This window comes from Entelurus aequoreus, linkage group LG01 (genome assembly GCF_033978785.1).
Source record: "Entelurus aequoreus isolate RoL-2023_Sb linkage group LG01, RoL_Eaeq_v1.1, whole genome shotgun sequence".
NCBI classification, from domain to species: Eukaryota; Metazoa; Chordata; class Actinopteri; order Syngnathiformes; family Syngnathidae; genus Entelurus; species Entelurus aequoreus.
The window spans coordinates 48,962,885-48,989,175 of NC_084731.1; the positions used below are offsets into that span (position 1 = coordinate 48,962,885).

General features: G+C 40.8%; 1 protein-coding gene across 3 annotated transcripts in view; it reads right to left on the reverse strand.

Moving 5' to 3' along the window:
• Positions 1-1,076: 1,076 nt before the first annotated feature.
• The window catches only part of LOC133654065 (potassium voltage-gated channel subfamily B member 1-like), a 187,007-nt gene continuing 161,792 nt past the window's right edge, over positions 1,077-26,291 (reverse strand). For all 3 annotated transcript variants that reach the window (XM_062054048.1, XM_062054039.1, XM_062054058.1), the window contains one exon: positions 1,077-4,984. In XM_062054048.1, the coding sequence (XP_061910032.1) occupies positions 3,254-4,984 (1,731 nt within the window). In that variant the 3' untranslated portion in view covers positions 1,077-3,253. The remainder of the gene's footprint in view (positions 4,985-26,291) is intronic.

Consider the following 26,291-nt stretch of genomic DNA (forward strand, 5'->3'; position numbering starts at 1 on the left):
TGAGTACTCTGAAAAGCGCTATACCAAACAAAATTTATTATTATTATTATTATATAGTGCATCCGGAAAGTATTCAAAGTGCTTTACTTTTTCCACATTTTGTTATGTACCAGCCTTATTCCAAAATGAAATAAATCACATTTTGTCCTCAAGATTCTACAACACCACATGATGACGATTAGAATTTTTTTTTTCCAACTTATTAAAAATAAAAAATAAAAATAAAAATCACATGTACATAAGTATTCACAGCCTTTGCTAAATACTTTGTTGATGCACTTTGGGCAACAATTACAGCCTCAAATGTTTTTTAATACAACGCCACAAGCTTGGCACACCTATCTTTGTGCAGGTTCTCCCATTCTTCTTTGCCCATTCCTTTTTGCAGCACCTCTCAAACTGAATCAGTACATTGCTGCATTCTTCTTAGTCTAGTCAGGGAGGGGATCAAAAAAACGATGGTCACTCTGTCAGAGCTACAGCATCTATGTAGCAATCCACCAATCAAGCTTGTATATATAGTGGCCAGACAGAAGCCAATTCTTAAAAAGTTGGCCAAAATGCAGCTTAAAGACTCTCAGACCATGACAAACAAAGTTCCCTGGTCTGATGAGACAAAGCTTGAACTCTTTGGTGTGAATGTCAGGCGTCATGTTAGACTTCTTAGTCTTAGACTTACTTTTTATTGTCATTCAAATTTGAACTTTACAGTACAGATAAGAACAACATTTTGTTGCATTAGCTCATGGTAGTGCAGGATAAAAAAGCAATAAGGTGCAGATATAAATAAATAGATTACTGTACAGATAAATATATTGCACTTTTGCATATGCATCCACGTTTATGGATGTATGTTATATTGTCTTTATATTCCAGCGAGTTAATCCATTTGTGGGGGGAATTGAGGGGATTATTTTAATGTGTTCAAGAGTCTTACGGCCTGAGGGAAGAAGCTGTTACAGAACCTGGAGGTTCTGCTACAGAGGCTGCGGAACCTCTTTCTAGAGTCTAGCAGTGAAAAAAGTCCTTGGTGGGGGTGGGAGGAGTCTGCAGATTTTCTGAGCCCCGGTCAGGCAGCGGTTTTTTGCGATCTCCTGGATAGGAGGAAGAGGAGTCCTGATGATCTTTTCCGCCGTCCTCACCACTCTCTGCAGAGACTTCCAGTCTGAGGCACTGCAGGCTCCAGTCCAGACAGAGGAAGTCTGTGAGGAAGTCAAGCAGCCAGTTGCATTTATATTTGGAGGAAACCAGGCATCGCTCATCACCAGGCCAATACCATCCCTACAGTGAAGAATGGTGGTAGCAGCATCATGCTGTAGGGATGTTTTTAGCTGCAAGAACTGGGAGACTAGTCAGGATAGAGGGAACGATTAATGCAGAATGTACAGAGACATCATGAATGGAGCTTGAGAGGTGCTGCAAAGAAGAATGGGCGAAACTGCACAAAGATAGGTGTGCCAAGCTTGTGGCGTCGTATTAAAAATACTTTAGGCTGTTGAAGTGAATTCATTAACTCATATTATGTTTTGCATATGGTGAATGTTTATATTCATCTTGGAAAAAGCAAACCACCAAGTTTAATTAAATAGTAGCATTTCAGTTTGAGCACATAATAAGATAAGGCGCCTTAGTTTGACATTCGCAGGTGGATTGGATCACTTCTCATAGAAAAGAGGCCCTAATTGGGACTTTGGAATGCAAAAGTGATAGCCCTATCCTTGAGAAGAGACTACATGTTCAGCTCAACGCCAAACATTTAGGTTATGACTTAGAGCAGTTGTTTTTCAGACACTTACACACCCACTTCTCCTTTTAAGGTCAGATTACGCTCTCCTGACTTAGCACACACACAGACACAGGAAGGAAGAATATAAGAACTGATGGTTTGGCGTCTCCATTTGCTTGACCTGACCTCCTCCAGGAACTGCAGTCCTGTATAATGACGCTCGCTTGTAATAAAGCAACTTTTGGTTCAGTAAAGCGTCTCCGACGTCTCTTTTGATCCAACCACAATGCCATGTCGCCCTTATGTCTGGACGAGGATAAGAAGACCAGAAATACACATCACTGTAATTTCTGCCAAATGTGCATCAACAAAGTAATAAGCAAATGCTGTGAATGTTATTTTGTATTCTTAAAATGTTTAATACATTTGCCAAATTAAACAATAAAAACAAACCTTTCACATGGTCATAATGGGGTATTGTCTGTAGAATTTTTAAGACACAAGTGAATGTATTCCTTTTTGGAATAAGGCTGTAACATAACAAAATGTGGAAAATGTGAAGCGCTGTGAATACTTTCCGAATGCACTGTGCATTTCACTTGTTGTCATGCACATACTGTGAACGATTTTCCTAGTTCATATTGTTACACAACAGGGAAGCCACCCGTAGCAGACACTTACAAAAGTCTATTCCCCAAGGTAAATGCTACTGTAGCTATTGTAGTTGTAGCACGGATCAAATTGATTTAAGTTCATTTGTGGCTATAAACAGAAACTATATTTACGACAGACTGTTATTACAAGTTAGCATGTGTGATGAGTTTCTTTTGTTTACATGTATATAGTGTTAATTAATTTGTAAAAACCTTAATGAGGCTACCACTGGTAAACGTCCTAGCATCATTGTTTATATCTTCCCCTTTTCAGCGCTACTACATTTAAAAATGGCTTTGAATGGTTTTGAAAAAAATGCATAAAATATGGCAACACAATTTTTTCTTGGGATAAACAAAATAATTGAAAGGGTGAAAATGTGTCTTACTAGCATTTTTGCTATTGTGAAAAAATATAGCAATTTTAAGGCCAAAAGCGATTACTTTCCTTACTTCTCCGGGCATTGAATAGATTGCAACTTAATGGACTGTTCAGATTGTCTTAGATAACGTGTCACCTCATCCGAACAGGCTTTATCAGTTCATGCTCACAGATTTAGGACAGCTCTCGTCTGAGGCTAGGTAGGTCCAATCTACATTTACTACTTAAGTTTGTTCCATAATGTTTCCTTTACCGGATTTATGGATTTGAGGACACATTTTAGGATTGTATGTAAGATTTTGGGGTTCAGATTATGTTCGATTATTTCTATCATTTTCAAGTAAAACTGTCACTCTCCCAACTATTTACAGTGTATTTTGTACCAAATCCCACTAAATTCTCACAAAAACTTTGGAACCTGTGGCGTCAGCTCAAAGAGTTTATGTGGAAGAAATCAGAACACAAAAAGCTCCGCCATCATCCACGTGTCTTTTAATGTGTTTTGGAATAACTCTTGTCTCCCTGAAGCGACTGTACTTCCTGAGCCACGTGGTTCTCCTGCCCGTCTAGCGGCATCCTGCTATTCCCCAGCTTTCTCTGGAAGCCCTCTGAGTGGTTGGCCCCCTGGTGGCCAAACCTGGGACTGACCCTTCCTAGGAGTCTCTGCACCGGGCTGATCCTTGAACCGTCGTGCAGGTGCTCTTCCTCATCTGTGTCGGCGTCGATGAACTTGTTGATGGATGCGTGGTGGAACGTGAAGATGTTTGGAGGTAAATTCTCTGGGCTCTTGCTGGGGGTCCTGCTTCTTGCGGTCATGTAAACTGACACCTCTGGACTCTGCAATGAGGCAACATCTGAGAGGACCCCTGTCCCTGAATACCTGCCAACCCTCATGGAGTGGGCTTTGGGTGGATTGCTACAATGCAGACCCTCGGAGCTATGTCCTGTCAGCGATGTGGTGATTTCCTCATTGTCGTTCTCCAAGGTGGGCTCCAGACTTGGGTAGGTTCTGACCCTGGCGGGATTATGGCAATAGGAGAAGCGAGAACCTTCAGGGAAGTCAGTGGCGCAGCTGATGAAGCTATCGATACTGGACATGCTCCTCACATCCATCACGACTCCCATCTCAAACTCAGCTCTCTGCCTCCCAGCTTTACATTTGTCCTTGCTGTTGAGGTCCGGCTGCGATCTAGTCTTGGCCATCTTGTCGTACATCTCCTCCAGTGTCTTAGCACTGAGGTGCTGAGGGTTGCCTGAAGGCTTGGCTTGCTCCTGGTGGCTTGATTCCAGGTTCTGCTTGCTGGGGCTCAGCTCAGACTGGAGTTGAGTATCCCCTTTGTGAGGCGTTTGAGTCACATGATTGACTTGCACCATTTTCTCAGCTTCCGTTTTGTCCACAGTGACGTCCATCAGATTCATGCTGCGTCCAAAGGCGTCCTTCATGTTCATGGAGATGATGCTGCCATTTCTCTTGGCCCTCTCCAGAGCTTCCCTCCGTTTGATGGCTTTCTCCTGCCTCTTTTGTTCTTTGTAGAACTCCGAGAAGTTGTTAACGATGATTGGGATTGGCAGGGCGATCACCAGCACCCCGGCGATGCAGCACAACCCCCCTATGATCTTTCCCAGCAGGGTTTTGGGGTAAATATCTCCATAGCCTACTGTGGTCATTGTAATGGTTGCCCACCAGAATGACGCAGGAATGCTTTTAAACTTGGTGTCCTCCTCATCCTTTTCGGCAAAAAACACAAGACTGGAGAAGATCATGATACCCATGGCCAGGAAAAGAATAAGCAGTCCCAGCTCGTTGTAGCTCCGACGGAGGGTAAATCCCAGAGACTGAAGACCCGTGGAGTGACGAGCCAGCTTCAAAATACGCAGGATCCGCATGATCCTGAAAATCTGAACCACACGTCGGACGTTCTGGAACTGCAGCACGCTCTTGTTGGATTCTGTCAGAAAGATGGTGACGTAGTAGGGCAAGATGGCCAGCAGGTCGATGACGTTCAGCGGACCCTTGAAGAACTTCCACTTGTTGGGCGAGGAGAGGAAGCGGAGCAGGTACTCCATGGTGAACCAGGCGATGCAGACGGCCTCCACGTGGGCCAGCTGGGGGTTGTCTGTGGGGTGACCGAACTCATCCGTGTCCTGCAGCTCTGGAAGAGTGTTGAGGGACAAGGCGATGGTGGACAACACGATGAAGAGGATGGAGATGATTGCCAGGATCTGGAAGTAAACAGAAAACAATCAACATCATACCATTTACCTTTATCAGTCCGTACACTGGGTGCTATACTTTTCAATCATGTTCATACAGTACAAAGTTTCCCCGCTTTCGAGTTGCTGCTTTTCATGAAAGAAAAGCCTGCTTGCTAATGGGCATGATGAGTCTAGATCAGGGGTCACCAACGCGGTGCCCGCGGGCACCAGGTCGCCCGTAAAGACCAGATGAGTCGCCCGCGGGCCTGTTGTAAAAAAAAAAAAAAAAAAAAATTAAAAAAAAAAAAAAAACATTTTTTTTTTTTTTTTTTTTTAAATTAAATCTACATAGAAAAACACAAGATACACTTTCAATCAGTGCATCAACCCAAACAACCTCCCCATGCACACTCATCCACACCCACTCACACAAAAGGGGTTATTTCTTTCTGCTACCAATATTCTGGTTCCCACAACATAGACAACACATCTGCAAGGGACACAGTCCCTGAAGCACACATGATTGTATAGGCTGCTGGTCCACTAACATTTTCATTAATTACTATTTTTTATGTAATTATTTCTATATTGTTTTACTTTTTTTCTTTTCCAAGAAAATGTTTTTTATTTATTTATTTTATTTAATTTTTAAAAAAAGGGCCTTATCTTCAACAGACCAGGTTGTCAATGAAATTAGATTTGTCTAAAGGGTTTTTTAAACCAGGCCCAGTCCAGATAATGTCCAAGTCGGACTCAGCAACACACACCTTCATTCATGTACACAGAAAAAAATTAGGGAACACAACAGATTGCATATAATTTATAAACAAAATTACATTTTCAAAATAAGCATTTATGTACAGTCCAGATTATGTCCAGGTCACTCAAATTAGGGAACACAACAACAGATATCATATAATCTATAAACATAATTATACTTTCAAAATAAGCCTTTGAGGACTTTTCAACCATGTAACTTTCTAAAATAAGAAAATACTGAATAAATGTTTTAAAGAAAGTAATACTAAGTGAATATCTGTTTTTGGCCTTAAAAATAAACATTTTACCGAGTACTATAATTAAATTGACTAAATCATGATTGTCAATGAACTCTCCTAAAATAACAGAAACCACATTAAGCTTCATAAACACACCAATCCTTAAACACATTTTTTCAACTTCCACCCAAAACAAAGACACAATATGACAATACCAAAACAAATGCAGGGTGGATTCAGGCTCCTGACAACAAAATCGGCAATCATCTGACTCTGTCATATTCCATAATTTTAACATTTTCCCTGTGGGTAAGAAGTTATAAATAATTTTAATTTGAAAATAACAATTTTGCACATCGGTAGTGGTTTTATAGATTAGTTTGAATATGGCATCCCATGGCAACGGGCAGTCAAAAAAGTCCTCCCATTTTCCATTTGTGTTGTATGAGGCAGCCTTCAAAGATTTCTTTATTAAATAAAAATGATATATTTTTCTATTTATTTTAGTTCCTTTTTGCCAACTAGAATTTCTTATTAGAGGTTTACAAACTAATAATTTAGTAGTTCCATAATTAATTATTTGTTTCCATCTTTTCCCAATTACTCCAGTTAGTTGATAAAATGAAAAGCTTGAGCAAGCATCACCATACATAGCTCTAAATTCATCATACTTCATAATTTTACCATTCTCATTGATTATATCATTGACAAAAAGTATTCCTCTTTCAAACATATTTTTCCAAAAGAAAGGCTTTCCATCTATTACAATATTAGAGTTCATCCATATTAACTGCTGCAAAATATCGTCTCTTTTTTCTGGCACATAAAATTGAAAACACCACTATGAGTGGATTGTTTCCTTTATGAACGCCGCCATGTTACCCAGCAGACTCTCTGGGAGGGGATCACTTGTAAAAAAGGATACCATTTCTTTTGATACAGTACATGTTTTTTGTCCAACAGGACATTTGTGTACCACTCAATGTTTAAATACATTTTTGGAACAATTGATGCTTTTAAAGACAGACACATAGCTTCAAGGTTGAGAAGTTTCAGGCCCCCATATTCATACTCTTTGTACAAAACCTTTCTTTTAATATTTTCTGGTTTGCCGTTCCAGACAAAATCGAAGACCCTCCGCTCATAAATCTTAAAAAAGTTTTGTGATGGAGCTGGTAATTACAAAAACTAATAAATAAATTGAGGAATAATTAACAAGTTGGCAATAGACATTTTACCATACAAGGTTAGGGATTTCCTTTTCCATAATTGCATAATTTTGTCCAGCTTTCTTAGTCGATTATCATAATTTACTGAGCCTAGATCTTCCAGATTTTCTGGGACAACAACACCAAGTATGTTAACTGGTCCATCTGTCCACAAAACAGGCACTTTGCATTCCATTCGAAAGGACATTCCCTTTAGATTTCCGATCCTTAACATTTTACATTTATCATAATTAAGCTTAAGGCCAGATTGCTTTGAAAATATGTCCAAAAGATTAAGAAGGTTCCGCAAACAATGAGGAATAATCTTATCTTTGTGAATCAGCCTTTTCTGACATGAACTTCATCAAGAACAAACACAGAACACGCCTCACTGATGCACATCTGCAAGACTCACTCAGAGTTGCAGTGTCAAGTTACACACCAGAGTACAACACACTAGTTAACAGCATGCAATGCCAGGCTTCCCACTAACTGACAAAGAAACAGATAACAGATTTGGTGTCCAGTTCAAAGTGTGACATGATTTAAAAATTTGAGAGTTTACTTTTGTATTTTACATGAGTTATTATTTGTACAAACATGGTGCAAAGTAATTCATGATTTGTTAAAAAATGTTAGTGGCTAGCTAGTTAAAATGGGATATTGTGATTTCACAAGTCTGTCTTAGAAGTGATCATTTGAAAATGTTCAATTTGAAAAATGTGCACTTAGAGAAAATATAAAAATAAAGTGTTGCACATTGCTATTTATCTGTTTCTATATATATTTATTGTGAGAAATCATTAAGATGATCAGTGTTTCCACAAAGATAAATATCATTAATTATTAATAATAACAGAGTTAAAGGTAAATTGAGCAAATTGGCTACTTCTGGCAATTTATTTAAGTGTGTATCTAACTGGTAGCCCTTCGCATTAATCAGTACCCAAGAAGTAGCCCTTGGTTTCAAAAAGGTTGGTGACCCCTGGTCTAGATGTATGAGCTTCACAGCCAGGCTTTGCTACACATCCTAAAATACAGTGATGCTAACTATCTGTCAGTCAGCGACACAAGTGGGAGTAAAAGTTTGATCTTTTTTTTTTTCTTTAGCAAACTGACTAATCTAGCATAATGTTTTAGATTTGACGTACACTGTAAAAACCCTAACACTAAATTTTACAGTGAAATCCTGGCAACTAACTGCCTGTTTTTTTTTTATGTACGGTCATTATTATTACAGTGCATTACTGTAAATGAAAAAAATCGGTACCACTTTTATTTTCACAGTACAATGCTAGCAACCTAGCTACCAGTATTTTATTGTAAAATCTGCGACAGCTACTTTTTTACAGTGCATCCTTGCAAATGGAAAATGGCGCAATTGTCATTTTTACAGTGAAATTCGGCAAATGAGCTGCCAGTTCTTTACTGTAAATACATTTCAGTTGTTTTTGCAGTCCATTACCTGAAATGGAAAACCAGTACCATCGTTTAGTTACGGTAAAATTCTGGTAAAATCTTAAACAGTAAAATTTGCGGTCATTGTTTATACAGTGCATTATTGTAAATGGGAACAGCATTGTTATTTTTAACAACGTTAACTTCTAGTGACTAAGCTGCCAGTTTTTTACCGTTAAAACCTTTTGTCATTATTTGTTATTTTTACCGTACAATTCCAGTAACATAGCTGCCATGTTTGTTTTTTACCGTAAAATCTACAGGTGTTTTTACGGTGCATTACTGTAAATGGAAAAACGGTAACAATTGTATTTTGACCGTACAATTTGGCAACTGATAAACCAGTTTTTCACCGTCAAATCTACCGTCATTGTTTTTACAGTGCATTACTTTAATGGACAAATGCATTACTTCATTAAGAACATTTAATTTTTATGGTAAAACATGGCTTTTTTTTTAGAGTGTTTATTTTTTCAGGTGGTTAAATAAAAGAGGAGTGGCTCGGTGCCAATAAGAATAACGTCTTCTATATCCATAAGTGATTTTATATTTTTCATTCGGCAATTTTTGTGTAATCACATTGTTTTCTCCTCAAGTTTTAAAACAGTTTTTATAAAAAAAATATTTTGTTTTATTTTTGGTGTCTGCCACGGATGAATGGAATTCACATTATTTCTTACACAAAATGTTTTCTTTTTTCATATGATTTGGTTTTCAACAAAGCTGAAGTATTACTGTACATAAGTCTGATAAGTTGCAAAAGATCGGGCCCCTGTAACGATGTCTTGTTTTGTCAATGTGAAAAAGCAGACTTAAGTAGTGAAAATCTTTGGTTTGTTTTGAAACAAACATTTGATCATTATACAATGTCTGTACTGACAATGGACTAAAAAAAGACTGGGTAAAAAATGCAGAATTTCCAGATTTTTGGCTGCCATCTGTGTTGTGTTGACTTTCTCCTTGGCAAAACCTTGCTTGGCAGCGCATTACAAACCGCCAATTGCTCACAAACAGGACAAACGAGCAGTAGAGCCAAGCAATGTCTGATAACGAAGGTCCTATACCGTACTGTATGTACAGTAGATGTCCTGAACTACAAAGCTGCAGCCTATAGGAAACTACTGAACATTCCAATCTATACTGTGTGGCGGGCACTAGCACTAGGACCATGCTCACACTCAGCAGAATGGGTGTGGTTTTAGGTGTCTTCTTGGGCACACTATTAAAGTGCATATTGTGTTTTCATTGTTCAGTTTTATGTTGGCAGTCTTACAATAAAGACCTCAAAGAAACAACGCTGTGTTTCTTGCATTTGCCACATTGGTGACCGACAATGCTTCACGCAGAAGAGGAAGTTGTGTCTTCATCAGCCATGTCGCCCCAACTCCAGCAACCTGCATTCTCCGCGGGGACAAAGCTTCCGGAGTTCTGGCAGAGCGATCCGGTATCATGGTTCCAGCACATCGAGGCACTTTTCCACCTGCGAGGATTCGCCGGCGACGACTCCTGGTATTACTTGGTCGTAACAGCCCTCGACCAGGCGACCACTCGCACAGGCGACCACTCGCAACACAGCCGTTGCGAATGCCTTCACAGAGCGGCAAGTACGCTGCCCTCAAGAATCTTCTGCTTCGGAGATTTACTCTGACGTTGAGAGGGCAGATAGACTTCTTTCCCTGCCTGGTTTGGGCATAGCACCGCCGTGTATCTAATGGACAGGATGCTGTCGCTGCTCGGCTCTGAGGAGGGCGGGTTCATTTTCCCGCATCTTTTCTTGCGGCAGCTACCACCCGCGGTCCGTGCGGTGCTAGCTAACTCCACTTCTCTGGCCTCCGGCGATTACCGAGGCTTGGCTGAAGAAGCTGACCGGGTGCTTCTGGCTTCCAGACGGTTTGCCGTGCAGAGCGTGGAAGCACCCCCCCTGCAGACGATGGAGAACGCGGACCCAGCGGTGGTGGCGGTAGTCGCTACCCGGAAAAGGCGCGAAGCGAGCCATTGCTTCTTCCATCGACGTTTTGGCACCAAAGCTCGATGGTGTGTTCCTCCATGCTCCTTCACGGCCCCGGGAAACTCCAACGCCGGCGTTCAGTAGCGGCTGTGGGCGCCGGCGAAGCAAGCGAGCTGCTCTTCATCGCTGACTCGTGGTCAAGTAGACGTTTCCTGGTGGACTACGGTTCGCAAGTCAGCCTGTTACCTGCCACGGACGCGGACAGGGCGACAGGTGGCTGCGGGCCGCTGCTGTATGCCGCCAACGGATCGTCAATTGACATTTTCGGCTCCAGGTTGGTGACTGTGTGCTTCCATGGACGCAAATTCCAGTGGGATTTTGTCATCGCCGCCATCACGGTCCCCATTATTGGCGTGGATTTTCTGAGTGCTAATAGACTGCTTGTTGATGTTGCTAACCGCCGATTGATTGATGCTGTGTCTTCATCAACTTTTACATGTAAGGCGGGGGGACTTGGACCGATAACACACGCTAATTATTTGGTATCTGGTGACGTTTTTCAGTGTTTGCTGGCGGATTTTCCGTCATTAATCACTCCCGCTTTTTTCACCGCGGACACTAAACACGGTGTTATACATTTCATTCCCACGGTGGGCCCGCCAGTTTTTGCGCGCGCGCGCCGTCTTGACGCAGCTAAATTGACCATTGCTAAAGAGGAGTTTGCTATTATGGAGCGTTTAGGCATCGTTAGGCGTTCTAATAGCCCGTGGGCCTCGCCCTTGCACATGGTGCCTAAGTTAGACGGTTCCTGGCGGCTTTGTGGGGATTTTTGCCGCCTTAACAACATCACAACGCACGACCGTTACCCTATTCCGCACATCCAGGACTTTTCGGCACGCCTGGCTGGCGCCGCCATTTTTTCGAAGGTAGACTTAGTTTGTGGTTATCACCAGGTGCCGGTGCGTGCCGAGGACGTGCCTAAGACCGCAGTAATAACCCCGTTTGGGCTTTTTGAGTTCCTGCGTATGCCTTTTGGCCTGAAGGGGGCAGCACAAACCTTTCAGAGATTAATGGACTCAATTTTGTGTTTGTTTATCTTGACGACATTTTGGTGGCGAGTCCTTCAGCCGAGGAGCACCAGTCACACCTAACACAGGTGTTCACACGTCTTGACGAGCACGGCCTGATAGTCAATCCTTCTAAATGTCAGTTTGGGCTGTCAGAGATTGATTTTTTAGGTCACCGTATTTCGTCGCTGGGTGCGATCCCTTTGCCTTCGAAAGTGCAAGCGGTGGCAGATTTTCCTCGTCCCTCCACTGTCAAAGCTCTGCAGGTTTTTTTGGGCATGATTAATTTTTATAATCGGTTCCTTCCTCGTGCTGCCTACCTCCTGCAGCCTCTTTATGGTGCCCTGCGGAACAAAAAGGCTAGCGATTCCCTCGAATGGACTCCTCAGTGAGTCCAAACCTTTCATAGGGCTAAATCCGCGCTCGCAGAGGCTGCTCTCCTCGTCCACCCTGTTTCCGCGGCACCCGTGGCTTTGACAACGGACGCGTCTGATGTCGCCGTGGGCGCTGTGGTTGAGCAGCGGGTGGCGAATGTGTGGCATCCCCATGCGTTCTTCAGTCGTAAACTGCGGGATAACGAGCGGAAGTACAGTGTATTTGACAGAGAGTTGTTGGCACTGTATCTTGCAACACGCCATTTTCGTTTTCTGTTGGAGGGTCGATCCTTCACGGCTTTTGTTGACCACAAACCCCTGATGTCTGCCATGTCAAAGGTCACAGAGCCTTGGTCAGCCCGTCAGCAGCGTCACTTGTCGGCCATCTCTGAGTTCACTACGGACATCCAGCATGTGGCCGGTAAGGCCAACCCTGTGGCTGACTGTCTCTCACGCGTACTCGTGTGCCCCGTGCAGCTCGGTTTAGATTTTTCGGGAATGGCCGCTGACCAGCCCGACGACCCTGACATCCGCGCACTCAAAACTGAGGGTACGGCGCTCGTGCTCGAGGAGGTGGTGGTTCAGGATGGCGGTCCCGCCCTCCTCTTCGATGTTTCCACTGGCCGCCCTCGGCCGGTTGTCCCGGTAGACTGGCACCGCCGGGTTTTTGACGCAATACACTCCCTGTCGCACCCTGGCGTTCGGGCTTACGTCAAGTTGGTTGGTGCCAAGTTTGTTTGGCCTGGCCTTAGGAAGGATGTTAGGCAGTGGGCAGCCGCATGCGTGACATGTTACCGCGCCAAGGTCCACCAGCACACTAAGGCGGCCCTTGAACCATTTCCGATTCCGGTCAGGCGGTTTGACCACGTTCACATGGACTTAGTTGGCCCCCTCCCTCCGTCGCAGGGTTATACGCACTTGCTCACTATGGTAAATCGTACCACCAGATGGCCAGAAGCAGTTCCTCTTTCCTCCACTGCCTCTGTAGAGATTGCACGTGCGTTTCTGTCAGCCTGGGTCGCGCGTTTTGGCACGCCGCTGATATCACCTCGGACAGGGGACCCCAGTTTGTGTCGGAGCTTTGGTCAGCGTTGGCGCAGTCCTTGGGTGTGCAGGTGCACCGTACTACAGCCTACTATCCCCAAACTAACGGCTTATGTGAACGTTTTCACCGGTCACTTAAGGCGGCTTTGCGTGCGGTGCTCGTTGATAGTAATTGGGTTGACCGTTTACCTTGGGTTTTGCTCGGGTTGCGCTCAGCCCCTAAAGAGGATTTCGCAGTGGCCCCTGCTGAATTAGTGTTCGGGCAGCCACTTCGCGTTCCGGGGTAATTTTTACCTGAGGGTTGCACCTCGCCACCTTTTCCCTTTTTGTCGAGGGGGTCATTGGCTCCTGGCCCGGTCCATCACTGTTTCCCTAAGTCGTTTGTGCCGTCGGAGCTTAAGTCTGCCCGTTTTGTCTTTGTTCGTCACGACGCCCACCGTTCACCCCTCCAACCCCCTTACGATGGCCCATTTAGGGTGAGATGGAACGCGGTCCTAAAAACTTTGTACTGGATATGGGCGGGCGCATGGAATGCGTTTCTCTGGACAGGCTTAAACCAGCGCATTGTGTTGCAGGTGAAGAACTACTGCCGGGCCAAGCCCCCCGCCGAGGTTGCCCCCCAAAATCTGTTCGGGTTGAATATCCTTCGCCTCCCCCGCACCCTGATATTTGTTCTGCTCCACAAGGCACACCCGCTCCTCCGCGGGATGGACATTGTAGCCGTTACGGCAGGCGAGTAAGGCCCCCTGAAAGGTTTTCTTTTTCCCTATAACTAGGACCATGCTCACACTCAGCAGAATGGGTGTGGTTTTAGGTGTCTTCTTGGGCACACTATTAAAGTGCATATTGTGTTTTCATTGTTCAGTTTTATGTTGGCAGTCTTACAATAAAGACCTCAAAGAAACAACGCTGTGTTTCTTGCATTTGCCACAACTGTAAGTATAATGTGACATGCGACTAAAAGTTGTAATGGCATCTACAAAGATGCTCTATTTGAACTTTTCTCTCCAAAGTTTTGATTAAAGCCCATGTCTGCACTTAAAAAAAATAAGGTCAAAGCCAGAGGTGTGGACTCGAGTCACATGACTTGGACTCGAGTCAGACTCGAGTCATGAATTTGATGACTTTAGACTCGACTTGACAAAATGTAAAGAGACTTGCAACTCGACTTAGACTTTAACATCAATGACTTGTGACTTCACTTGGACTTGAGGCTTTTGACTTGACATGACTTGCTACTTTCCCCAAAACCCAAACCTTAAAAAGTTATTTGGGAGCGCTCCGTATCTTTCATTTTACACGTCTGTGTCTATAAGCGTGTGTGCTGCTTGTCAGCGTGTGTGCTGTCAGTACAACAGCCAATCAAATTAAATCTATGTTGTTTTCATCCCACAGCTCTCATCCAATCCAATTGCAGGACAACCACCGAACAAGAGTTGTCAAACAATGCGGCAGTGAGAAACAATTATGCCAAAGTTGGTTTCGTTCGGGTATAAAAACTACGACTTGGTCAACAAAAAACGAATTGCCGTATGCAAATCACGCAGTTCGAATATTACAGACGGAGACGCAACAACTTCCAACTTCGTTCGACATTTGAAGTTGCACAAAGAAGGGTAAGTTTTGAATGTAAGATAACGTTTATTGGCTAAGTAACATGACTTTTATTTGCTGTGTAGTTAAATCAGTGAGGCTGTAAACTCACTGCTAACGTTATAACCATAGACATCTTATAAGGCTACGCAGCATTGAGCGCTACTGCCTACTGGCGCAGACGAGACGCGGAGCCGCCATCTTGGAGTGGTGATCCGCTCCACTCAGTGCAATTCATTTGGCAGGAGCAATGAACTGTCAGCAAATTTAATTCATCTTACCTCACTGAATACCACTGATTTTCACGCGTTTTTTTGTCATACGTGTAGCTATGATAACGGACACATGTTTTGGCGTTTTTACTATTCATAGTTTGCTTAACAGTAATATAATATTCTTATACGCTATAAATGACCAGACGTCCGAGATCAAAACTGGGAATATAATCCCAGAGAAGGGGGAAAAAAACGGTCAGCTATTTTTAAATTGAAGAAACAATATGATTAGATTATATATACATGCGTATATCCTACATAAACAATGTATGAATACATTAGATATCTATATATTTTAGGGACCTATAGACTGTAACTCTGTTGCTGCAGCAGCAGAGAGTTTATTCTGTCTTGACACTTTGTATTGATATTTTGTATTACATTCTTCCCTGAAATGATAATGTTTACAGTGATTGTTTTATATCTATTTTTTATGTATGTCGCTTTGGATAAAAGCGTCTGCCAAATACTTAAACATATATAAACACCTGAAAGTCTTTATATCAGCTAAAACCACCAATCTGTTTCACTGGATTCAGAATAAAACCAAATGCTGTCTTACCCAACAATGTTAGTATTTGAATATTGTTACTTGAAGACTTATTCCTGGTTACAATTATACTGTTAAGAAAGTATTGTCTTATACTTTGCCTAAAATGAGAATGCATCATAATCAGTGGCGGCTGGTGAATTTTGTTTTAGGTGGGGCTGAAAGTTTGTAAACCAAACCCCTGTAGGGGTGTCATCCTCCCCCAGAAGATTTCTTTGTGATTCTCACATACAAATATTGAAGATCTTTGCTCCTTCTCAACTTTGTGGTAATGTTATTTTCATAAAATACAACCAATAGTATGTTAATATTTGTTTTTGCAAATGTGTTTATTCTGTAAAGGAATGAGTTAAATGTTTAAAATTGTTTAAACTATTAAAATGACTGGTTAAGAGTGCTATTATGAATTGCAATGTCAGCACCATTTTTTTTCCTGCAATTTCAAATGCACTTGTTTTAATAAATAAATACAGCGTTTTAAAAGCATACACAATCTGTGTAAAAATATTAGTCTGTGGTTAAAAGGACTTGAAAGGACTCGAAACTCAAAATGCAGGACTTGGGACTTGACTTGAGACTTTCTAGTCTTGACTTTGGACTTGACTCGGGACTTGCCTGTCTTGACTCGGGACTTGACTCGAGACTTGAGGGCAAAGACTTGAGACTTACTTGTGACTTGCAAAGCAATGACTTGGTCCCACCTCTGGTCAAAGCTAATAAGCTCTCCTGGGCATACTTTAATTTTGTTTTGTTTTGTTGAAAAACACTCAAGGTGAGCAGCCAGAATTTAAATGTGACTGCTTTATATTCAATCGAGCTGCATCATGTATTTCACTTTTACACATTAAATTATAATAATTTATAAAAGGGTTTATTTATTGATTAGTTGTATTACTTTGTGGTATATCATTGATGCTATACTGTACAGTCCGGGTCTGTATACCTTCCGTTCATTCTATTTCCAATTCTGAAACGCAGATCAAAAAACTAAATTAGGGCCGTTTTTCGATTTTTATTATATATGGCAGATTTTAAAACAAACAAAACAGGGTTGATTTTCATTAAAATCTTGCCATAAAATTGGATTCTGTAAAGGTTTCCTTTTATGGGTTTTTATTTTTCCAAATAAACACAAAATGTTCATCCAAAATGCAAAAATGCGTTGTTGTCTGTGTGATGACAAATTGAACCGGAAGCAGTATTTTAGCTTCTCCTTTGCGTTTAGCATGATTTTAGCATAACGGTAACACCTTTGTTTAGCAGGAGTCCTATTGTCGTTTTAAAAAAGTGTCATTAAATAGTTGTCCAACTTTTGTTTCAGAAATTAAAATAGAAAAAATGGCCCGAAATGTGTTTTTTGATTTGCATTCAAGAATTGGAAATAAAACGAACGGAAGGTACACGGACCTACACGGACCTGTCCGTTTAGAATAGGGTATTTTTCTAAAAGTTATTATTTTAGTATATCGTTAAAAATGGATTTAAAAAATGATTTTTAACACAGGAATGCGTGCGGCTCTTTACCGCCGCCCTAGTGGTTCCCTGGAGCATTTTCCAAAAATTTATGAAAATGAAAAAAGATGGAGAAAATATATTTGTTTTATTTAAATATGGTTTCTGTAGGAGGACCAACATGACACAAACCTACCTAATTGTTAGAAAGCCCACTAGTTAATATGTCTGTGTTTATGCTTCACTGCTGAGAGTTAATGGTGAGCGCCGTTTTGTTTTACAAATTTCGGCGGTTCATGAACGCACCGTAGTTGTGTGGCCTGTGACGCAGCAGTTTGTTTACACTAGCGGTGCTCATTAGATCAATCGTTAGCTACCGGTTGATCGCGGAGTGTGTGTCACTCGATCGCGAGGCATTAAAAAAAGTCTTGGGTAATGACGCTGGCTGCTGCGAGCTTAGTACGGAAAAAAAAAAACGACGGTCAGGAGAACAAGAAGCACTTTTTATTTCATCAGACTCTCTCGCCATACCGGCTGTCAAAAGTGTAAAGACCTTTTTCACAATAAAATTGCTGCTCCATCCTGCCTGCGCTAACAATATAAAAGTTTCAGAAAACTAGCGCATACAAGCTAACGAGCTACGGAGTTAACTCCAATGTATTTCTTGTAAAGGGTATAAAAACAAGTATGGAAGCTGGACAGATAAAAAGCTTAAAAACAACCACTTTCATGTGGTGTTGGAAAGAGAGGAGGACGTCTTCCACCTCCACAATGTAAATTCGAAGTTGTGGATTGCAATCAATGCAAGTAATCAGAATAAGGTAATACACCAACTTATATTCTTGTCTTCATAAAAGAAGAACACCTACATGTTTGTATTTTTATTAAACACTGAAGGCATCTGTAAGTGTTGTTGAAACTTACACTTAATATTTTTGTTTTAAGGGTTAATATTTTTTGTTGAAAATTATTATGGTTGTGAATTCATGTTACATTTTTTGTGAATAAGACACATTTTGTACTATTAAAAGGGGCAATTTATTTCCTATGTTACACCGCTATTCTCGCGAGGTTTGGTTTACTATTAGAGACTGCGAGACCTGCATTCGCCCAGACATGAAAAAGACTTTGAGCAAGCCATCAGCAGCAGCAAGAACATTTCGCTAGCTGAACAAGTATGCACAAGACTGAAGTATTTGCTGCCCAAGAACCTCCGAAGTGGCAGGCGGCCACGAGTTTTCACGTGCCAGTGTTGTCATTCCGGATCCACAGCATCAAAATTATGACGACCTGTGAAGTGAAAACCATTTCAGGTGACTACTTCTTGAAGCTCATCAAGAGAATGCCAAGAGTGCAGATCAGTAATCAGAGAAAAGGGTGGCTATTTTGAAGAAACTAGAATACAAAACATGTTTTCAGTTATTTCACCTTTTTTGTTAAGTACATAACTCCACATGTGTTCATTCATAGTTTTGATGCCTTCAGTGACAATCTACAATATATATAAGTAGTCATGAAAATAAAGAAAACCCATTGAATGCGAAGGTGTGTCCAAACTTTTGGCCTGTAGTATATATATATATATATATATATATATATATATATATATATACAGTTTATATATATATATATAAATATATATAAATATATTTAAATATATTGTGCACTGTATAACGGATAAACCACAGAAACATCGACTATATATATATATATATATATATATATATATATATATATATATATACTGTATAACGGATAAACCACATAAACCTCGACTATATATATATATATATATATATATATATATATATATATATATATATATATATATATATATATATATATATATATATATATATATACACATATATTTATATATGTATTTATAGTCAAGGTTTCTGTGGTTTATACGTTATACAGTGCTCAATACCGGGGTAGAGCGGGATATATGTTAGGTCAGGAAAAAACACTGAGGCTATTTCATCCCTAAATACCTGTGCAAGCAGATATTCTCAAACATGAACAACATCAAATCCAAATACAGCACACGCCTCACAGATAAGAGCTTGCAGTGTAATTAGCTAATATAGACAATCGCATTATGTGTTGCTTTCATTATAAGACTTATATCAGGCTTTTCATTTTTTGCGGCTCCGAACAGATTTGTTTTTTGTATTTTTGGTCCAATATGGCTCTTTCAACAGTTTCGGCTGCAGACCCTTGAGCTAAGCTAAGCACTAAGTAAATGAGTAATAGATTTAGTATTGTTATTATTGACTTTTTTTTGATCCACCGGTATGTAATAAAAGAGAATAATGAACTAGTTTGAAAATTGTGTTGATATTGCTAAAGTGTCAATAGCACTTACCATAAATAAATGTAAAATATAAAGTAGTCATATCGCAGGCCTGGGCAATTATTTTGACTTGGGGGGCCAAATTTAGAGAAAAAAATGTGTCTATATATGTGTGTATATCTATTTTTAGGAACACAAAACAAAACCTCACGATAATGTTGATTGAAAGCTAAAAACGTTATGACAGACCGCCTTAAAAAACGGAATGGAATTTATTTTTTTTTTACTAAATGAGACACCTAGAATGTACATGAAAATAAAGAATGTGGGATTTACAATATTAACTATGAAGGATAAAACACTGAATATTGACAACATGTGAATGTCACACCCCCTCTCGGTCGAAATATTTTACAATCAAGCGAAACGCAACAAAAATGAAACAAACACAGCATAATATGAACGCGAATGGTAAAAAAAGAAAAACACCTGCAATCTGATATATCTGATATATCACTAAGCTTTAGAACTTTGTTGTAAAAATCTCCTTCCGCGTCTGTCCCTGACACCCACATTTCAGGCTGGCTGCTCTGGAAACACTCTGTGGAAACGCTCCTCACCCACACTGCTTGGTGCCTCGTCTGAGCTTCTGTGACTTAGATTACCATAGTAACTCATTAGATTACCATAGTAACTAATTAGATTACCATAGTAACTAGTATATCAAGCAAAAGCGCAGATTCCAACAATTGAAATAGTTCAAGACTTACGGTCATTAGAAAACATCACTGCACATCATAATGGCAGCTACAGTTTCCATCCTAAAGCTCTAAAAAGATTTGGGGAAATATCCGGCGGGCCAGATTGAAAAGCTTAACGGGCTGCGTGTGGCCCCCAGGCTTTAATTTGCCCAGGTCTGACAAATGGTATCAGTATTGTCCACACATTGGATAATGTAAGGAGGTGTATAGAGTGGGAGTGGAGGAGACGACTTGCGTTGATGTCGTCTGTTGAGTACAAAAGGGTCTCAGTGCTGAGGGTTAAGATGTTCTCTTTAGGCTGAAGTGGGTCTTTGGTTCTATCTAGCACAAGGTCAACGTTGAGGTAACATTCCAGGATTAGTAGCGTTCATAAGTGTTCATAAGCTTTAATTGATCTTGACAGGGGACTGCTAGTACACCTTGGCCTTTGCAGGGAGAGCAAGGTGCATGGGAAAAAAGGCTTCACTGACTCAAATGACCATCAAAGGGTCAGGGCAACATTTGACCTTCCCTGAAATAACTCACTTTGGCTCCCAGGAGACGCAAGTGATGGATGAGAAGGTTTGACTCATTTGAGGATGGCACTAAGCACCGCAGGGAATAAAAACAAGTGACATATTAACCGTATTCTGAGGGGTGATACAGTAAAAGTCATCATTTTCAGGAAAGTGCAAAATGTGGAGAAAACGGAAAAAGTCCAGAGAGGCTGGACAATGGAATTAATACACATCAACAACAACAAAGGTTGGTGTGTGTGGTGGACCGCTCGTGACAGCAAGTGGAATCAGGCTGAAAGCACGAGCTCATGAATCACGCTGAATGTAAACGACAAGCCAAGCATAACACCCCCCCACCCCCACCCCCCACCCCCGCACCCGAACATATTTTGTCTTGATTCACCTTTTCCAACGCCGCCCACTCATCGCTTCCAAGCTGCTATGAGAAGACAGAGATGTTATCTCTGCACGGAGAACAAAGTGGGAAGACACTCCCTGCTCTTTGCAACCCTTCATTTGTGAACTTTGATAAGATCATGTGTGAGATTGTGGGAAACACATCTGCATTACATCATACCTTATTGATATACAAAACCCAAAACCAGTCAAGTTGGCACGCTGTGTAATTCAAAACAGAATACAATGATTTGCTAATCCTTTTCAATTATATTTAATTGAATAGACTGCAAAGACAAGATATTTAATGTTGGAACTGAGAATGTTTTATTATTTTTTGCAAATAATCATTAACTTAGAATTTAATGGCAGCAACACATTGCAAAAAAGTTGTTACAGGGGCATTTTTTACCACTGTGTTACATGACCTTTCCTTTTAACAACACTCAGTAAACGTTTGGGAACTGAGGAGACCAATTTTTGAAGCTTTTCAGGTGGAATTCTTTCCCATTCTTGCTTGATGTACAGCTTAAGTTGTTCAACAGTCCAGGGCCAAGCCACGCTGTTGTAACACGTGGCTTGGCATTGTCTTGCTGAAATAAGCAGGGTCGTCCATGATAACATTGCTTGGATGGCAACATATGTTGCTCCAAAACCTGTATGTACCTTTCAGCATTAATGGTGCCTTCACAGATGTGTAAGTTGGGCACTAACACATCGTCTTACCAAATTCCAAATGAACTAATATTTGCAAAAAAAAACAACGCTTTCCAGTTAGAACTTTGCAGTCTATTCAATTGAATATAAGTTGAAAAGGATTTGCAAATCATTGTATTCTGTTTTTATTTACGATTTACACAACGTGCCAACTTCACTGGTTTTAGGTTTTGTACATCATGCCTTCTTCAGATATATTATGGCTTGTCACACTAACTGTACCCAAAATCCGACCCTTTAATTTGGAAGCCTAACTTAAAACCTGAGGGGTTCTCAATAGGCAGCACGTGGCCTACCAGACTTCACTCTAATAATAAAACCTTAAAGTTTTATATAAAACTGCAAAATGATGGAGAAACTTTAATGTTCGGTTGAATATCTCAAAGATTAATTATACTTTCTCTCGATAGAAGGAAACCAGGGTTAAAATATGTATCTATAAGGGTTGTCCCGATACCAATATTTTGGTACCGGTACCAAAATATATTAAATACATTTTGATATCTTATAAAATAAAGGGGACCACAAAAACTGATCATTATTGGCTTCATTTGAACAGAAAACCAAAACATTATTTCTTATTGCAATAAAAAAAAACTATTTTGGCATTAAATAAGATAGTGAACATACTAGACAACTTCACTTTTAGTAGTAAGTAAGCAAACGGATTACAAAGGCTCCTAATTTGGTTGCTAACATATGCAGTAACATATTGTGTCATTTGCCAGTCTATTATTTTGTCAAAATCATGAAGGACAAGATCAGGGACACGTGGTAGAAAATGGGTGGATGGATAGAGATGTTTCCTACTGTTTTACCATGTTTGATTACACTTCTGTTAATATATATTAAGCACTTATTCTTCTGTTGTTTGGATACTTTACATTAGTTTTGTTTACACATCCAATACAAAGTAGTTACAGGCAGAGGTGTGGACTCGAGTCACATGACTTGGACTCGAGTCAGACTCGAGTCATGAATTTGATGACTTTAGACGTGACTTGACAAAATGTAAAGAGACTTGCAACTCGACTTAGACTTTAACATCAATGACTTGTGACTTCACTTGGACTTGAGCCTTTTGACTTGACCTGACTTGCTACTTTCCCCAAAACCCAAAGATTAAAAAGTTATTCAGGAGCGCTCCGTACCTTTCATTTTGTACATGTCTGTCTATCAGCGTGTGTGCTGCTTGTCAGCGTGTGTGCTCTCAGTACAACAGCCAATCAAATTAGATCTACGTTGTTTTAATCCCACAGCATTCTTCCAATCAAATTGCAGGACAACCACCGAACAAGAGTTGTCAAACAACGCGCCAGTGAGAAAGATTTATACCAAAGTTGGTTTCGTTTGGGAATAAAAACTACGACTTGGTCAACAAAAAACGAATTGCAGTATGCTAAACATGCAGTTCGAATATTACAGACGAAGACGCAACAACTTCCAACTTTGTTCGACATTTGAAGATGCAGAAAGAAGGGTATGTTTTGGATGTAAGCTAATGTTTATTGGCTAAGTAACGTGACTTGTATTTGCTGTGTAGTTAAATCAGTGAGGTTGTAAACTCAATGCTAACGCTATAACTATAGACATGTTATAAGGGTACGCAGCATCGAGCGCTACTGCCTACTGCCGCTGACGAGACGCGGGGCCGCCATCTTGGAGTGGTGATCTGCTCCACTCAGTGCAATTCATTTGGCAAGAGCAATGAACTGTCAGCGCAATTTAATTAATTTTACCTCACTGAATACCACTGATTTTCACACGTTTTTTTTGTCATACGTGTAGCTATGATAAAGGGCACATGTTTTGGCGTGTTTCATTATTCATAGTTTGCTTTACAGTAATAAAATATTCTTATATGCTATAAGTGACCAGGCGACCGAGATCAAAACTGGGAATATAATCCCAGAGAAGGGGGAAAAAAAAGGTCTGCTATTTTTAAGTAGAAGAAACAATATGATTAGGTTATATATACATGCGTATATCCTACATAAACAATGTATGAATACATTAGATATCTATATATCTTAGGGACCTATAGACTGTATCTCTGTTGCTGCAGCAGCAGAGAGTTTATTCTGTCTTGACACTTTGTATTGATATTTTGTATTACATTCTTCCCTTAAATGATCATGTTTACAGTGATAGTTTTATATGTATTTTTTATGTACGTCGCTTTGGATAAAAGCCAAATACTTAAACATAAACATATATAAACACCTGAAAGTCTTTATATCAGCTAAAACCACCAATCTGTTTCACTGGATTCAGAATAAAACCACATTCTGTCTTACCCAACAATGTTAGTATTTGAATATTGTTACTTGAAGACTTATTCCTGGTTACAATTATACTGTTAAGAAAGTATTGTCTTATATTTTGCCTACAATGAGAATGCATCATAATCAGTGGCGGCTGGTGAATTTTGTTTTAGGTGGGGCTGAAAGTTTGTAAACCAAACCCCTGTAGGAGGGTCATCCTCCCCCAGAAGATTTATTTGTGATTTTCACATACAAATATTATAAATGATAAATGATAAATGGGTTATACTTGTATAGCGCTTTTCTACCTTCAAGGTACTCAAAGCGCTTTGACAGTATTTCCACATTCACCCATTCACACACACATTCACACACTGATGGCGGGAGCTGCCATGCAAGGCGCTAACCAACAGCCATCAGAGGCAAAGGGTGAAGTGTCTTGCCCAAGGACACAACGGACGTGACTAGGATGGTAGAAGGTGGGGATTGAACCCCAGTAACCAGCAATCCTCCGATTGCTGGCACGGCCACTCTACCAACTTCGCCACGCCGTCCCATTGAAGATCTTTGCTCCATCTCAACTCTGTGCTAATATTCTTTTCACAAAATACAACCAATAGTACGTTGATGTCAAATTTTACTTGTGAAAAGTAATCCCCCGATTCCTATTTTCAACAGTCCGCTCATTTGAGCAGGAAAACGCTGAACACCAGCATCATCTTTGTTTTCTACCTGTCTACTGTCAGTTTAGGCTGCTCGCCGGCTCCTCATCACCACTTACAGGCCTACTGAAACCCACTACTACCGACCACGCAGTCTGATAGTTTATATATCAATGATGAAATCTTAACATTGCAACACATGCCAATACGGCCGGGTTAAATTATAAAGTGCAATTTTAAATTTCCCGCTAAACTTCCGGTTGAAAAAGCCTTTGGAGGATGACGTATGCGCGTGACGTAGCCAGGGGGAACAGAGGTATGCCTTCCCCATTGAATACAATACAAAAAAGCTCTGTTTTCATTTCATAATTCCACAGTATTCTGGACATCTGTGTTGGTGAATCTTTTGCAATTTGTTTAATGAACAATGGAGGCTGCAAAGAAGAATGTTGTAGGTGGGATCGGTGTATTAGCGGCTGGCTGGAGCAACACAACAAGGACTACTTACTTGGATAGCAGACGCCTAGCCGATGCTAGCCGCCTACCGCACGGATGGTCGGGTGAAGTGCTTCGTCGCGCCGTCGATCGCTGGAACGCAGGTGAGCACGGGTGTTGATGAGCAGATGAGGGCTGGCTGGCGCAGGTGGAGCGCTAATGTTTTTATCATAGCTCTGTGAGGTCCGGTTGCTAAGTGTGCTAAGTTAGCCTTAGCGTCGTTAGCAACAGCATTGTTAAGCTTTGCCAGGCTGAGATCTATTAACCGTGTAGTTACATGTACATGGTTTAATAGTATTGTTGATCTTCTGTCTATCCTTCCAGTCAGCGATTTATTTATTTTGTTTCTATCTGCATTTGAGACAGATGCTATCACGTTAGCTCATGCTAAAGAGCTTCGTCGATGTATTGTCGTGGAGATAAAAGGCACTGTGAATGTCCATTTCGCGTTCTCGACTCTCATTTTCAAGAGGATATAGTATCCGAGGTGGTTTAAAATACAAATCCGTGATCCACAATAGAAAAAAGAGAGAGTGTGGAATCCAATGAGCCAGCTTGTACCTAAGTTACGGTCAGAGCGGGAAAAAAATATGTATTTCACTGCATTCTAGTCCGTCACTCTAACGTTCCTCATCCACAAATCTTTCATCCTCGCTCAAATTAATGAGGTAATCGTCGCTTTCTCGGTCCGCATAGCTCTAGCTGCGTTGAAAACAATAGGAAAATATGAGGGAGTGAACAACTGACAACGTCACGCTACTTCCGGTAGGGGCAAGGTTTTTTTTTATCAGAGACCAAAAGTTGCGAAATTTATCGACGTTGTTCTATACTAAATCCTTTCAGCAAAAATATGGCAATATCGCAAAATGATCAAGTATGACACATAGAATGGATTTGCTATCCCCGTTTAAATAAAAAAAAATCATTTCAGTAGGCCTTTAAAGATGGCGGTCAAATTGCTCGCGTCACAGCAGCCAATGCTGTGTCCACTTATAAGATGTCTATGGTTATAACGTCATTGCAAACACGGCCATCTGTTGTGTCCACTGCAGTTCTCTACCTTATTCATACTTTTTGTCAAGTGATTTTTTTAAGCAGGGTTGCATGAGGTACCTACACTTAACGTTACGTTAGTCAATGTATCACACACAGTAACGTAACGTTAGACGGCGGTCAGCAGCACCCCGTATTTTAGCCACCTACAAAAAGACAAACATAGTCAAATAAAGGTCAGTTAAAGGCCTACTGAATCCCACTACTACCGACCACGCAGTCTGAT